General features: G+C 31.2%; 1 protein-coding gene across 7 annotated transcripts in view; it reads left to right on the top strand.

Annotated features, from left to right (window-relative positions):
• The window catches only part of LOC147064644 (adenylate cyclase type 1-like), a 495,388-nt gene that overhangs the window by 455,231 nt on the left and 22,232 nt on the right, over positions 1–17,925 (top strand). For all 7 annotated transcript variants that reach the window (XM_085957482.1, XM_085957486.1, XM_085957485.1 and 4 more), the window contains 7 exons: positions 624–773; positions 1,912–2,030; positions 3,150–3,261; positions 3,585–3,712; positions 4,444–4,602; positions 5,427–5,571; positions 7,188–7,358. In XM_085957482.1, coding sequence (XP_085813608.1) covers positions 624–773; positions 1,912–2,030; positions 3,150–3,261; positions 3,585–3,712; positions 4,444–4,602; positions 5,427–5,571; positions 7,188–7,358 — 984 coding nt within the window. The remainder of the gene's footprint in view (positions 1–623; positions 774–1,911; positions 2,031–3,149; positions 3,262–3,584; positions 3,713–4,443; positions 4,603–5,426; positions 5,572–7,187; positions 7,359–17,925) is intronic.

Genomic DNA, 17,925 nt, shown 5'->3' with positions numbered 1-17,925 from the left:
GAGTATATTATTATACTTCATAACTTTGCACTCCGGCTCTAGGATAAAAATGATATAATATATTATTCTAAAAATATATTTTTTACATATATTATCTGTCTATTTATTTATTACTACATATATTAATACAAATAATTATCATATCATCTAATTTTATGCGAGGTAATCAGGCAACGAGGCGTATGCGCATAGTGTGCAAAAAAGTGCAAAGTTATAAAACGTACACTGTATGTGTAAACGTTATAATCGCGATAGTTTAAAGTACACACTTGGTACAAGTAAATCCATGCACATGTACAGGTGTTATAACGCCACAGTGTCCACACTAATTCCAATGCTGGAAACACAATATCTGCGGAATGTGTTCAAATATTACTAATATTGATTGCGCGTTTCGTTTACGTGGAAAACTGTTTAATAGAGTGTAATGCATACATACAACTGTTGAAAATAACATATTTATCACATATTTATTTCTCCACACTCGAGAATTATTCTACCTTTTTACTACCACACCCAGAAGATAATGCACTTCTCAATAATATGTTTATGTTCCCTGATTGTGAGAAATGAAAATTTATTGTTATATGCACTGTGAATAAGACATGTTTTTAATCTTTCAGATGGTCGCAAACGTTCTCGTATTCCTGTGCGTGAACGTAGTGGGCATCCTGATGCACAATCTCATGGAGCATGCGCAGAGACGAGCTTTCCTTGACACCAGGAACTGTATAGCGGCCCGCCTGGAGATGGAAGACGAGAATGAAAAATTGGTGACTAATTTATTATGATTTCACTCATTGAGATTGAATTAGTACAGTAGAAGGAATAACAGCGCCCGCCGAGGTCGAATGGCAATATCGGCTTCTGAAGCAGTGGGTCAAATCTGATTTCTGGGAAATTCACATGTTGTTTTTTCAATGTATGTACGCGATCTAGAGCATTGTATTATAGCTAACGGCCAAACAATTGTTTCTGGTAATTAAAAAATAAGACATCTATTTATTCGTGAGGCTGCTAAGGTCTAGACCAGACTGTAGTGCCAATTTTTTAAAATAGTTGCAGTAAATACAGAGTTTTTATATTACAACACTTGATAACAATTCCAGAACGTAGAATTGTTTGGTAACTTACGATGGATTAATATTGTTTGTGTTAGTAGTGTTAATTATGCATTAAATAAACAAATAAAAAAAATTGCGATATGCCATTCACATCTTACTTTGATTACTTACTATATGCTTAGGTGATTAAATAATGATGGCCCACCGTATAAAAAAAAACTTAGCTTAGGCTTGTAACACCAATGCAAAGCATTATTTATCTTAAAGCAATCCTAGCCAATAATTTGAAATGTGCATGTGTGAAATTTGCTACAACTGAATCTGATAATCAAAATAATCTGCATTTAATTTAATCACTCACTCTAAACTCAGTAATAATTTTTTCGCTTCACCTTCATCTTAAATTTATAAAAGCTCTATCTATGTAGAATAATTTTTTTCTTCAATACCTACCTTTAATGTCATTAAAATATTATTGATTTTCACCACAATTACTACAGCAAAGTGATTTTTAATCACACAGCGAAAACATTAATTCATGCTTTGGATTCAGATACATAAATATATAAACACTACCATGAATCCTGGAATCTCGTCTCAGATTTACACCATATTTACATTATCAGTGTGTTTACATGATTTTATTTAATTCATAATTAGGCAATCAAAAATGATTATATTTTTGCTTGAAAACCAGTTCAAAAGAATGGTATTTTGTATAAATTTTCAAAATCATAACTCACATTATTTACATAGTACATAAATGGATAATAATATAATCTGCCATGATTGTTTAATCCAATGTTTATTTATGAAGAAGTTTTAATGACACTGTTGTGTTCTGCAGGAACGTTTACTGCTGTCAGTGTTACCCCAGCACGTTGCAATGGAGATGAAGAATGACATCATATCGCCCGTTGAAGGACAGTTTCATAAAATTTATATCCAGAAGCATGAGCAAGTTAGGTGAGTAATGGAAAAATACAATAATTGCCTAATTCAATATTATTTACTCCATGACATTAAAATAAGTTTATTGTTCATTATAATAAATTACCGTATTCTTTAGAATGTGTATTAAAATTAATCTATTAAATGCCAGTAGGTATTAAAATAAATCTTAAATATAAAAATATCTTTTTTTAGTGTAATCATAATAAGTATTTCACAATAATTCCAAGCCGGCTCGCACATCTAAACTCGCCTCGTCTGCCACACAGCCATAAATCAAACTTTGTTGAAACATTGCACCGATGTTGCTTATGAAGACAGCCGCGCTCATAGGCGTCTAGCGACAGTCGCGCGTAACCTCTCGTAAAGGAATGACCAATTCGTAGCGTATCCATATGCGTAACCGCAACACTGGCGGCTTCGACTCGCAGCCCGAGACACATGCGATTTATTGCAAGCAACGCCATATGTTTTTTTCAAAGTAAAATGTTTTATTCCAGCAGTATGCGAAGGTCCATAAGATAACGTGTGTTTTGTTAATAACGATTACGTTACATCGACATATTCGACATGTTGCAGACGAGACGAGTTTAAATGTGCGAGTCGGCTAAGAGATGGCAGTGTGTATTCAATATATTAAATTATTTAAAATAATTGACCAGGGCTAGTATAATGAGTGTAAAGTACAGCGTGTACACTAAAGGACAATAGAATCGATGCACATAATATATATTTTAAATTATAATAATAACAAAAAGAAATGCAAGAACCGAATTTCTAAAAAGAACACTAAATTGAATAGCTTCCAAAAATTTATGACACCTTCGATATCCCCCAACACGTAATTTATCTCGTTCAACCTTCTTACGGTGTTCACCTGTGTTCAGGGTAGCAGCTGCATTATTTCTTTGGATTTCGATGCTTCACCAATTCTTACTAATGGTTTTTAGTGCAGAGGGTCCTAGTAGAGCAATTGTTAAATTAAATAAATATCAGCTATAGAGCAGATGATTACCGTTCATGTGAATACCTGAGTCAACTCAATAGAATAGTAATCGAAATATATGTAACAAGGACGATATCTGCATCATTTATTTAGAGAATTTTACGAATCTTGTATTTATTGTTTTTCAGCATTTTATTTGCTGACATTGTGGGGTTCACGGTGCTGGCATCCCAATGTAGTGCACAGGAGCTGGTCAGGCTACTCAATGAACTCTTCGGTAGATTCGATCAACTTGCCAATGTAAGTCAACTCTGAACTTCTGTTTGAATTATATTTTCATCACCGACATTAATTGCATTCAGATACCCTCAAAGTCTAAACGCTTTAGTTTAGGTCACCCGACCCTTCTTTATATTTCCTCACCATTTCCATTGAGCTCAATCTCACCGGTTTTGTATCAGTAAGTCAGCATGAGTCCAATGAGGGTACTAGTTTTCTTTGATGAAGATTTTATATGAATAATTTTTATCACTAATTCTAATTGCATAATAATTCCAATTTTGATTTGTGTGATATAATTTTATATTAATGTAATATTTGATTCTAACATTTGTTTATTTCAGGATAATCACTGTCTCAGGATAAAGATATTAGGCGATTGTTACTACTGTGTGTCTGGATTGCCGGAGCCAAGATCTGATCATGCAAAATGCTGCGTAGAGATGGGTTTAGATATGATTGATGCAATTGCGTAAGTAATAAAATAAAACTGTAATAATAATGATTGTCAAGTTAAAGTTAAACCCTTTTATCACCTTGCTCTACAAACTTGCGTGGTGGGTATGGCCTCTTCAAAATATGACTGCTCAATGTGTTTTCGGTGACTAGTGTGGGAGCTTTATATAGGATTAATTGTTATACATTCGTGGAATCTTCAATTATTGACATTAACAAAAATCATGGATATTATTAAAATAATGATCAGGGGTTGAGAAAACTTATGATACTGCCTAACAGTATTTACATTTAAAAAAAAATGTTTATCATCCGCCGGAACGAACCTAGATCACGACTCCATTGACAGGTAACTTATCCATCGAGCCACAGGCGGCTTACGTGTAAAATAAATGTGTATATAAACTAAAATAATCTAACAAGGCTTCTTGAAAAACGCTTTTCTTGCGCACGTGGAATCTAGATTATTATTTGTGATGTCATTGACGAATTTCCTTTAGATTTTGAATATGTGAAAAGGCTGTGATAATTGCGCACATTAATATATTTTTTCGGCCAATCATTACATTTTAGTAGTTAAATGATGTATTTACAAGTCATGATAAATATTAATTGTTAAATAAGGCTTTGCTATCAAGCTAAGAATGATTTTTATTAAGGTAGGCTCTAAATAGTCGCACAGTAAAAATATTCTTTGCACTGCTGTCTGCTCATTAAATTAATGTTGTTAATATTCCTTTTTTTTAGATCTGTTGTTGAGGCCACAGACGTGCAACTGAACATGCGAGTTGGAATCCATTCTGGCAGAGTACTTTGTGGAGTTTTAGGACTTCGCAAATGGCAATACGATGTATGGAGTAATGACGTCACTCTAGCAAATAATATGGAGGCAGGAGGCGAACCAGGGTATGAATATTACATTATTTTATAACATTGATTAGATCAAAATTATTACTAGCTTTCGAATTCATATATCAGAATCCTTACATAGATCATTTTACTGAATAGGTAATTTTGTATATACTACCGTAATTTAAATATTTTTTGCTAGTGGGTATATGCATAAGATTTTTTCAAATTGTAATGTTCAATATATTAGAATATTACATTCTCAAATCTTGTGAATTATTCGTTGAATAAAAGAAATAGTTTATGAAATTATTAGCAATTCCATCTATTTCATAAAAATTAAATAATGGAGTGATCCGTGACGTCGGTCAGTAATTAAAGAATTTAGTTGATACCTAACTTGATTTAATATACAAAAATCGATAGCTAACATTGTAACGTAATTTGATAAGCATTTCATGTAAGAATTTAACATTGCTTGACATTAAATTTAGACTCATTACATTGTAAAATAAATTGTCTCACAATCACATTTAAACTTTAATAACTGACTATATCTTTGACAGTTACAAGAAGATTAAATTTAATAAACAGAGCTGTGCTTGTTGAAGGTTTGAAGTAAAGAGAAAATTTTAATAAATAATTTGTTTCGAAACTACTCTAACGTGGTTTTTATTATTACCGACATCAATATCATATTTTTATAATACTATTTCATAAATACTGATCGATAATATCTTTTGTGGCAACAGATAGCATTGTATATATATTGAATTCTATAATTAATATAAACATAATAATATGCTAATTCAATACACAAAAATAAGTTCATTCATCATGGATTTCTTACTTTATAATAATTTATTTATATATATTTTTAGGCGAGTTCACATAACTCAAGCAACCTTAGAGTACCTTGGAGGAGCTTACGAGGTGGAGGCAGGACAAGGGGGGACGCGCAATGCATACCTCAGGGACCATAGTGTTACTACTTATTTCATTGTACCACCACCGAGAAGGAGAAAGGTGTGTATTTGTGGTGAAAATAAAGAAATCGCAATACTGACACGCTTATTACAGAATTATTGACCTCGCCTGTTGTTTTCTTTATTTTCCTCCTATTTATTCTCACAAGCTATAAATTAATATGTCCTATATTAATGGTTACCAACTGGTTTTGATAAGAAGCACATTTATAATCGAGAAGGGAGTGATGAGGTACCTATTTTTGAATTAAAATTTCCATATTTTAGAGATTGGAAAGAATATACCTACAACTTGCAATTATTACTTGCTTATTTTGTTGATCAAGCAAAGACAGTTTTTGAACGTTAATAGGAAACAATCAAAATTATACTGCAGGCCACTATTTTCATTGTCTAAAACAGAAACGTTTGAGAAAATATGACTTTCATCAGGATTAACAAGATTTCGGAGAGAAATAAAATGCAGTTCTAGGTAGGTTGTATTTTACCACGTTTTTATTAGCTCGTATTCTTGTTTGTCCGGTACAGATTTTTTCTTGTGTGTCTAGTATAAATTTTTTCTTGTTTGTCCAAGATTTGTATTGGACGATTTTTAACTAATTTCCTGACTAGCTAGACATAATTATGATACTTTTAGAATATATCAGAACATGACGACAATGCATTATTTTAATACTTTTAGCCATTTTTAAGCAGAATTGAATTCATTTTCAGTTAATTCTGTTTTGTATGCATAGTTATTATTGTTGGTTGCTAAGGAGGTCCTAGCAATTAAATTATTAATATATATGTGCGTTACTACGGAAATCAATATGAAATGTCAAAATGACATTCCGGTATTCTATATTTATTCAGTATTTCTATCAAGTACAATAAAAAGTTTTATCAAGTTTATATGATTCAACAGAAAATTTAAAAACGATGTATATAAAAAGTTCTTTTTATCTTGTAATTATTTCCCATAATTTGGCGATTTATTTTGAGGATGAAATATTGTTTAATCCATTTTCGCACCAACTTGTAAAATCTAACATTCTATCAAACTAATTAAAATAAAACACACACAGTACTTATTCTGCATAATTTAATAATGATCGGTATAAGTTTTGTCCGCTTCAACTGAATAAAATATACACTCTTTACCAATTTAAAGATTATATATTTCGTATCAGTTGAGTGTCGCATTGAAAATGGGCGAAACTGATCCTGATCATTATTAAATTGTGTCAAATAAGTACATCATACTACGTAGATGTTTTATTATAATTAATACAATGCCTTTTCACCAATAATTGACAGTTATCACCAAGTGTTATTATCAAATGTCAATATACAAATATGTTTTCCATATTTTAATAGATTTCTTAAATATGTAATGCGAAATTAAAATTCATATGTAAAAAAATATTCATTTATTTTAGTTTATCAACCTTTTGCTGCGAGCGCACTCGAGTATTGCAACCTGAGCCCCCGTGCACGCTGGGGTCCCTGGCCTAGACGTTTTCTTCATATCATATAGTTTTTGGTCAAACATTTCGTATAATTTCATTATTCTAGTGACTGGTGCTGGATAAAGATCGGATTATTAATTTTTTCAACCGAAGGGGTCGTATAATAATTATATGAATAACCTACAAAAATTATTTATGTTTTCAGATGTGCCTAGGAGGGAGTATGTTAGGGAATGCGGCCAAAAGAAAACTGTCATTCAAAAATGTATCAAACGTAGTCGTCCAACTTTTGCATTCCATCAAATTCAATGTGGACGTTCCTTTTTCCAATATGGCCGCCTCGCCTCAAGATCTCAAAGCGAACGCCGCCAGAAAGGTAAGATTGATTCCTCCTCATTGACTAGTAATATTTTATAATTTCACTATGAAATTTAGAGAGTACCGTTATTTTTTTATGGTGTGGGTAGTAGGGAAGTGGTTGGTTTTTAATAAAAAAAAATACATAGTAGTAAGTTGCCACGAAAGTGTATTTCTTTCACTCGTTTTGTAGTAGGTATCGGATTATGATTTATTTAATTAGAATATTAATTTGTACATTTTTATATTGATCAAATTCTAATTAAAAGAAGGTAGTAATAATTAATTATTTATAACAATATATTAATAATTTTATATGTGTTATATTAAATAATTTTATTTTATCCACCAAAGTTTAGTTATATATTATTAATTTCAACGCAATTAATAATAATAATATTAATCTACAGACATTGTAATATTGTGATATATTGACCCGGTGACCAGTGAAAATTAAAAGTGACATTATGTAGACATTTGAGTAGAGCAACTGAGAGATGTAATTATTTATTGAAATAATATAGTTTTAAAGATAAATATTAACAAATTGTAAATGTAATACTTTTGCCTTTGATGCATTTTGACGTACCTACCTAAGCACTGTAATGTACCGCACTTTCTTCTTTTAAGACTCTCATAGATGGTTCAATGTTGTAAAATTACTAAATGCATGGGTCGATGTTGCATATTAGTTGTTCTCCATTATCTCTTTATGTATTCCGTAAAATTTGATTCCATATTATTGTAATTATTATTGTTTTAGATATTTGAGTCGTTGTATCTCTCACATAATACCGATGACATCACTGAAATTTCTTTTTTTTTCATAATATAAAGTATGTCATTACCCACTTTTCCCAAATTGCAAATAATCTCTATTTTTATCTTCAATATTAATAATGAATCTCACTCACTTTCAATAAAATTAACCTAAACTTTTAAATGAACCAAAATACAACATTCACTTGTTATGTGTTCCTTTGTTGTTTAATTTAAAATAAAATATTCTAACTATCCAACTATGAACAAACCTGGTGTGGTTAGCTGTAAAATTATATATGTTTTAGTCTTCAATGAATTTTAGCAACAAATGACAGCATATTATTAAACTTTTCCGCAATAGATAATATGTAATAATTATCACTTTACATATTTACGGGAATGTTAAGAAAAACTATTATTTTGCTATTATTATCACACATGTATTTGGTTATGCCGGTGGTTTTCAAACTTTTTCATTTCACGACTGCCTCAGTGACAACGATTCTTTCATGACGCAAAAAAAAATACCGTTTACTGGGGTGGGTGAGTGAGTTTGTTGTTCACAATGTACAATTTCTCAAACTAGACACAGCTACCTCTGTTATTTAAAAAGACCATTGTTTGGGAAGAGCAGTATTCCACATTGAAATGTTGTTACCGTGGATGATAACAATCACAAAACTATTTGACTATATCGGTTGTAACCGTGTATCATTAAAAAATTAAGATCGCCCGGAACGGAACTATTATAAAAATTAAATTTAGGTTTCTATGTTTTCCTTTATTTTTATTGTTCATTGACAATAGAAAGATAACATTATACACATGGCGTGTCAAAATTGCCTCAGTTAGCTGTCCCCAAATTATGCTGTTATTTGTTGCTTTGTTCCAGTAATAAATGTGTAATTTGAAAAAGATTTCGAACAACCTGATTATATTTTTTTGCGTTTCTTTTTGTGTTAACTATATCTTTTCTGCACACACCTTTCAAATTTTCACAATAAAATAAATATACTTAATATATTATGTGTTCACACAACGAACAATGGAAGTTAAATGTACTAGTTGTATTTTTTAAAAATGTTGTAGTTTTCACCAAACTGTCTTTATGCACATTTATATGTTTGTATATGATCGAAAAAGAGTATATAATTTTATTACTTAATGAAAGAACAATAGGTATTTATGCGTTTCCAGGGCAAAAGAACTTAAGTCACATTTTGACTAAAATGAGATTTTATTTCTACTGCTTTTATACTATGAAAACATGTTACGGCAATTTATCTTAAATCAGTGATAGACAACCTTTTCAGTATGACAAATTTATCCATTTTCTTATAACTTTGCAAACGGCACAGGGAACAGGTGTCAAGGATAATAATATATTCTCTCCCGGGTGCTGACATGTTATTTTTAATTTAATAATATGTACACACTAGATACTCCTGTCGTACGTCACCCTGTATTTTGTACATTTACAAAAATTTTACTCAATGTCAACACTAATGAGATTGTTGACATTTCATTGCCGACAAAGAATATTTTGATTTCATCTAAAATAGGGAAATCAGATCTTTTCGAAACATATTTTGTTATATTATATATACTGATACCTTATGTAATAAATAATGTGAGATCATGGCCAATTCCACGTAGGTTTTGTTCGATAAGAGACACAATCTCATTGTTTGCTCTAATCAGATGCAAGCATTTAATCTAGGTAATTATTTGAATATCCTATGATTTTTTTTTTTGCATATTTCATTCAATCAGGCTGTGAGTTGTGCACCACTGATTTATCAAATTTTAAATAATATTAAACACTAAGAATTTAATCATACTTAACTAATATAAAATAAATAGATAAATTAGTAAACTCCTAAACTACAGCGATAAAACTGTGATAATATATTTAAAGTACGATTATCTGAGCTGCAACAAAACCAATATAATATTTTTTGCCCCGGAACCGCAGATTTGTTAATGACAATATTATTTTCATAAAAATTTCCATTTGTTTAAAATAAATGTCATCTATTTTCGTACTCTCAAGATACAAAGGTAATAAATAAATACTAAGAGCGTAATACAGAACCATACTTGGAAGCGTAAGTAGAAAAGATAACTATTTGTAAAAATACATTGCATGTTCTTTCTCACTTCCACTAAGGCAGTCTAATAAGAATAATATGTGTTTTTCTCATTCAAAATGTCGCCGATTTTTGTATTGTAAGTTAGACGTCTTTCTTATGGTTCTGCATTACGCTGTAATACTAGTTGATCAAGAATATAGTTGAACTTGCATTAAATACGCTTTCATTTAATTAAAAAAGGACAAATAACGACACTCTTTCCAAAGGATTGTACACTTCCAACAAATAAAACTTGTGATAAAATTATAATCAACAGTGTACCTATATTACAAATTATTTATTTTAAGAACATACTGAAATTTCATAGATGTACAAAACTATTGTGAAAAACATTACAAAGTCATATTGTAATAAACAATATAGCAGATCGGATAATATAAAAATAGCAGTGGCGAAGGGCAGAGGTAGGCTGTTAAGATCTTACATAAACAGTGCACACAAAATTTTGTCAGTCATACGTATTTGTTTTCATTAAACTAAGACTACAATTATTTAAAGATGGTGTTGGTTAGTTTTTATAATTCAATTAAACCCTGCGGAAACCAAGCCATACTACAGACAATAATCAAAAAATACTCGTCTATCCATAAAATATTTAAAATTATGCCATTAAATCATATATAATTTTTCATATTTTATAGAGATAGAATAATATTTTTTATCTATTATGGTTTGGTTAGGCAGGGCTTATGAATTTGAAAAAACTTACCAACAACATGTGTAATATGTGTTATGAAATAAATGAAATGAAATAAGTATGAATGAAAAATTGTGCCCAATTTTATCTGATCGCCCAAAGCGGACCAAAATTATTTTGGTTTGGTTTAGGCAGGATTTAATTGATTTTTAAAAACTTACCAACACCACATGTAAATTGTAGTCTTAGTTCAATAATAGCAAATACTTATGACTGACAAAGTGTAATGTGCACTATTTATGTTGGATCTTAACAGCATACCTCCTCCACCCTTCGCCACTCAAAAATAGTATTACAAAATATTGTTTTGTAACTTTCACAAAATAAAAATATCCACTGTATAATATTCAACACATCATTATTCAATTAATGTTACGTTAGTTTCAATTAGAAAAGCAATCCTAATACAAACAAAATGTTAATATTGTATAAATTAATTACCTATATAAATTTAATTAGTATTGCAGAGTCGACCATTAACCCTTCGATAATGTGAAATTGGATTTCTAAGAATTTTTAGAATGATTTCATTAGGTACCTATATATAAAAAAACTATGACTTTATGATATAAACATGCAATTTTATAATATTTTTTCTGTCTATCTAAAAGCAGTGATGCCCAATTTTAAGTTATGAATGATTGATTATTTTCATTATATTGTTTTCTGAATGTGTCTGTTCTATTAGGAGTCACCATGTTGTGGAATGCATGTTGTGAATTTTTACTTGAAAATGTTTCGTATGACTTATTTCAGTGAGATGACACTTTTTTTTATATAATATTCACTCTTAAAAAGTATTACATTTCTCTTACGTTTCCATGTACTTAATGTTTGATATTAAGTCTTATATCTGACGTAAGGTTTAGGTTGGGAAATGTTATCATAATAAAGTTACGAATAATTTTACGAGTTTGCAATAATATTGTTCGGGCATATTTGGTAGATACGATAAATATGAATAAATATAAATTATTGCCTTTTCATTTTGTAAATGTTGAACCATATGACAGATACATAATGAATTGCTTTGAATTTATTTGGTGGTCGGCAGATTTTTTAGGGGATCGGTTAAAATAATTATTACCAGTAGAATAACTTACATTTCTTAAGGGATTCACCATTTATATTACGATAGTGATACGTAATGTGGTAATTTTTTAAATTTTTTGTTAATATTAGCCACTAATGTTATGTTGCACGTATGCGCAAAAAATTGTGTGGTAATAGACAGAATGAAAAGGGCTAACATTGAGATTACATAGACTTACCAGATATATACATGAAAGTCTTTTTTAGATGCGGCGATTCATAGCAACAATTATAGAAATATTGCCATTTATCGAAACGAAAAAAAATAACATTCACCAATATTTATTTTCAATTCATAAATTTCGTATTAGTTTCCTGTGAACTGTATCAATTTCTCATGCGCGCTCCTTTAAAAACATGTGTTCACTTCGAGGGAATACTGCACAGCACATATTAAATTATTTTTATATGCGGTTAATACAAAGTGATAAATTAATAAATATTATAAAAATAAAATAACTTAATTTTGGGCACCAATGCAACAATCACATAATAATAATATATTTTAATAAATTATTTTGGGGTGATGTGTGACTTCTATATTATTCTGGCATCACAGACATCCAAAGAACTGAAAAGTTTCAGTTTTTTCAGATACATCTCTAAATCCACAAACTTCTTACTACGAATCCCACTTCCATTGCACTTAGTACATTGTGGCGAAGGGTGAAGGTAGACTGTGAAGATTCGACATAAATAGTGCACACTAAACTTTGTCAGTCATATTTATTTGTTTTTATTAAACTAATAATACAAATTAAAGATGGTTTTTTAAACCCTGCCTAAACCAAACAATAAAAGATAAAACACATTCTTCTGTCTATAAAATATCTAAAGTTAAGTATGATTTAAGGCGAAGTCTTCACTGAGCCTTTTTTAAAGAGGCACCTAGCGGAAAAATACGAAACTTGCAATTTGAGACATTTTTTTGATAATTTACAATTTCAACTGTATTAATGAATAAATAAGTATCTGAAAACATCAAAAAGAAAAATATTTTTTATTTTAAGTCAAAGACAAACTTACAATTGTAAAAAATGTAATAAAATGTGAATTTGTTCTATCGGTCCGCACCCTATTATTACATATATTTTATGGTCATATTTATTATTAAAATTTAGTTTATTAAGTTTTCTAAGCATCACCTAAGCGATTTTTGACAAATTCATAGTTTTAAAAATTTTTTTTTATATCTATTTTAAAAACATCGATTTTTATAAAAAATATAAATGTGTATAACTTGAAATCCTTTTTATTTATATCAAATCAATTATTTTTATAAATATAAATAAAATATTTATAATAATATAAATAAAAACAGTTGTTCCGTGTGCTCGGCGACAGTCGAACGTCACCAAACGAGATAGCGAGTGTTTACAAATTAATAATAACCAGTTGTGCGGGCGGCGTAACAATAAATTATTGTTACAAAGTTGTTTACATTTAAGTGTCTCTGACTACAGGGGCGCTTATTAAAAATCAAAAATACAACGTTGCCAGCAATGGATCACCAAAAAGAAACCCAACAAACAATGTCTTATGCATCAGTTGCTCAAAAAATGCAATTTCCGAAGAAGGAGCAAGCCATCGTTTTAGATGCTATCGAGGGCATCTCTATACGAGAATATACACTGTCAATCGGGAATAAGGTAGGTCCATGTCATATAAGATATGTATCTAGGATTTCCCAGGGAAGAATATGTATATACTTGAGTAGTGAAGAACAAGCAGATAAATTAACAGTAAATAAAGAAACAGTTAAAATTGGAAACCACGTACTAGAAATCAGGCCGCTGATCACCAAATCAAAGAGGATAATAATATCAAACGTGTGTCCTATAATCCCACACAGCGTTCTGGAATCAAAACTCAACGAATTAAACATAAAAACTACTTCACGTATTACAAGCATCAGAGCTGGTATTAACGAACCGGGCTATGCACATATTTTAAGTTTCCGGAGACAGGTTTATGTAAACCCAGAAGACACTATTAAACTGCCAGAGTCAATGCAAATAAATTTTGATAATACCCTGTACTGGATTTACTTCTCCACCGAAAAATTGACATGCTTTATATGCAAAGAAGAGGGCCATCTGGCCAAATATTGTAAAACAACTGGAAATAATGAACCTCACACTGTACAATTGCCTGACTCTCTCAATGTACCAAAAGTGTTAACCTCTCTTTCGTTAGAGAGAAAAAATACACTCCAGGAGGATGAACTAGCCGCAGATATAGAGTCGGACAACTCTATTATCAACAAGGATACGCCAATCGGTTCAAAAAGGCCGTTGACCAGTCCAACTGATATCAGCAGCGTAGAATTTGAATTTGAAGATACAGTGAAAAATAATGCAATCTCACGCATTCCTGCACTCCAACAGACACCAAAAAAATCAAAAAAAGAAAGAAAAAAAGTATCCACTGAAGATACAAATGAACTTTTGTTACCTGCCAAGGAACATGTTGAAAGTAATCGTCATAGATTTCCAATCGATTATGAAACATTACTCAGTTTCCTTGTGAAAACACATGGAAATCCCAATACCGAAATGATTGCTAATGAATTTACTACTGATATAGAAGCTCTTAATAACATGCTAACAGAAATCTATAGTCATTTAAAAGAACGCAGCATTAAAAGTCGCATAACAAAGATCAAGAAAAGACTCAGTAATCCACAATTAAAAGTTTCCAGTGAAGATATTAGTTCGTTGGAAGGACAAGAGGAACAATAACATAATGCATAATTCCAGCAACAAAGTTAACCAATTTATTCAATCTGATATACGTATTGTTTTCTGGAATACAAGAAGCATTCTTAATAGACTAGAGGAGCTTAGAGTGATGCTAGATGAAATTGATATTTTTATAGGCGTGGAAACATGGTTAAACGACACCATTCCTCACATAGTTATTAGCTTCCCAGGTTTTATGGTGCTTCGGCGAGAAGGACGTACGCCAGAGGAGGAGGTATAATTTTCATTATTAGAAATACTATAGCTTACAAAGCTATTAACAACCTCATCATTCCGAACATATCCACTGAAGTTTTGGGCATTACACTGACTAACCTTAAAGATAAAATTAATATCATTGCAGTTTATAGGCCCCCGAGCAATAGCGGAAATAATACAAATCTGTCGCTTCAGGAATGGGATCAAGTTTTTAGTAATACTCTATTAGATGATAAAACCATATTGGTGGGAGACTTCAATGCCCACAATGTCGCGTGGAATTGCAATAGAAATGATATAAATGGTTCTAGAATCATCTATACTTTAGCTGATTACGACTTAATTTTAATAAACAATAATACTAAAACCCGTATTGATCTGCGACGAGGTACAAAATCAAATATTGATTTAGTTTTTTCTTCTCCTAATCTTCTACAACAGATTGTATTAAATATAGATGAAGACCCCCGGGGATCGGATCACTATCCAGTGCGTATTAATTTATCTGTACAAAAAGCAATTTATTTCAAAAAGACTTTCAAGTTGCAGACCAAAAAAACCAATTGGGTTAAATTTAAAAATACAATGGCTGAAAATATTAATGAATTCAAAACAGATTCTTTTCTCAGTTTAAGTTCAGTCTCGCAGTATAAATTCCTCATTAAAAAAATCACACAAGCAATCATAGACTGCACCCCAAAAAAAGGGAATAATCCCCAATTTCGCCATAGCAATCCAGTAGAATGGTGGGATTCAGAGTGTGATAAGGTAAAGAGAAAAAGAAAAGCTGCCTTAAAAAAATGGGAATTTACCTTAGATTTTAAAGACTTAATTGAATACAAAAAGAATGCTGCCATAGCTAAAAAAACTTTTAAAAAGAAAAAGAGTGACTGCTTTCGAAAATTTGCAGAGACCATCAATTTTAGCACAGACCTTAAGTATACATGGGAAAAAGCAAAAATTTTTAAAAACAAATGGATAAAAATTAGACCCGATAGTATTGAACAAAATATGCAAAATAAAGAGAAAATTGAAGCTGCTCTTGAAAAACTATGCCCACCGTGGGTTCCAAGTAACCCTAACATTTTCCCTGTTACCAAAAATAACACGCTATTCGACACTCACTTTAGTTTCATAGAATTCAGCATAGCATTAAATTCTCGTCAACATAATTCCGCACCTGGAACGGACGGGATAACGTATGAAGTCATTAATATGCTTCCCACTCCAATAAAACATATATTCCTTGACATTTTTAACCTTATGTTTCATAGCATGGAATTCCCTGACGAATGGAAAAGCATATTTATACATTTTATTAATAAACCTAATTCGGATAGCTTAAGACCTATTGCACTGACCTCATGTGTCTGCAAAATCTTAGAAATCATGGTCGCAAATAGATTTCGCTGGTGGCTGGAAAGAGAAAAACTTATCCCAGATACACAAACCGGATTCAGGAAAGGTTTTTCCTGTGCGGATAACCTAACAAATGTTGCAATGTATATTGAAGAATCTTTTAATGAAAAAAAACATACGCTAGGTATTTTTTTGGACGTGATTGGAGCCTTCAATAACGTTCAATCAGATATTCTCGTTGAAATATTGGCACAAATAGGGTGCCCCTTTAAACTCGTTAAATTCTGTTTTTTTCTTGTCTACGAGAGATTAATCTATACTAATTCAAACATAGATCTCCCGAGGACACTGTATAAAGGCGTTCCTCAAGGAGGAATTTTAAGTCCGCTGTTTTACATTATATACGTTAGCCACATTGTTCGCAATATACCGAAAGCTATAACAGTCTCCCAATTTGCAGACGATATATCTTTGTTCCTTAAAACTAAAGACCCCAATCAGGATAAAAATATAATGGAATGTGCACTAGAAACAATTCGAAATAATCTATTCAAACTGGGTTTGGATCTATCTCCGGAGAAAACGGTATTCGTACATTTCAACAAAAACAAAATACTGCCGAGAGAATTTCAAATTAAATTGAATGATATGATGATTAAATCAACTGAATCAGCCAAATTTCTAGGTATTTATTTTGACTTCAAGCTTTCTTTTGATAAACATGTCAATTACATTGCCCAGAAAGTCAATAGAGCCACCAACATTATAAAGTTCCTCAGAGGTACTTGGTGGGGATCACACCCTTCCACTCTAATAACTTTCTATAAAAGCTACATCAGATCCATAATGGACTATGGAAGCTATATTTACTTCCCAAAAAATAAAGGAGCAAAGCTACAGTTAGAACGACTACAGAACCAAGCTATCAGATTGGCTCTTGGCCTAAGAAAAAGTACACCTACTAACATACTACTTGCCGAAGCCAAGATAACATTACTAGAAGAAAGATCTAAATTTCTATGTAAAAACTTCTTGGTAAAATGTATGTCAAACCGTACTTCTAATACGAGATACAATGTCAACAGATTTCTACAAACAACTATAACGCGAGATCGTACTCCGAAGAGATTTCAAATTTTAAAAGAAAGTATCCAAGCTGTAAATTGTATTGATCATCTGATTTTAAAAAGAGACTTCTACAACTTTTTTAATTATACATATGAGGATATTATATATAACGTTTTAACTAATACAAAAATAGGAATGGAGCTATCGCACTCCGACTCTCCCGACTTATTATTCAAGTCCAAATTTAGCAATCAAAATGTAGTCCAAATTTTTACGGATGGAAGCAAAATTCCCGATTCACCTTCAGTAGGTGTAGCAGTGTTCTTCCCCCAATCCAACACGTCGGTTGCCAAAAGTGTCCACAGATTCACTTCCATCTATACAGCAGAGTGCTTAGCCTTATACGAAGCCACTAAAATTGCACTTAATTACAAAAATAAAAATATCAACATTTTCACTGACTCCTTAAGTCTGATTCACTCGCTCGAAAATCCA

The sequence above is a fragment of the Rhyacophila brunnea genome, unplaced genomic scaffold (assembly GCF_057557595.1).
Source record: "Rhyacophila brunnea isolate RB1 unplaced genomic scaffold, BYU_Rbru_1.0 scaffold_7, whole genome shotgun sequence".
Classification (NCBI taxonomy): Eukaryota; Metazoa; Arthropoda; class Insecta; order Trichoptera; family Rhyacophilidae; genus Rhyacophila; species Rhyacophila brunnea.
This window is presented reverse-complemented; position numbering and strand designations above follow the sequence as displayed.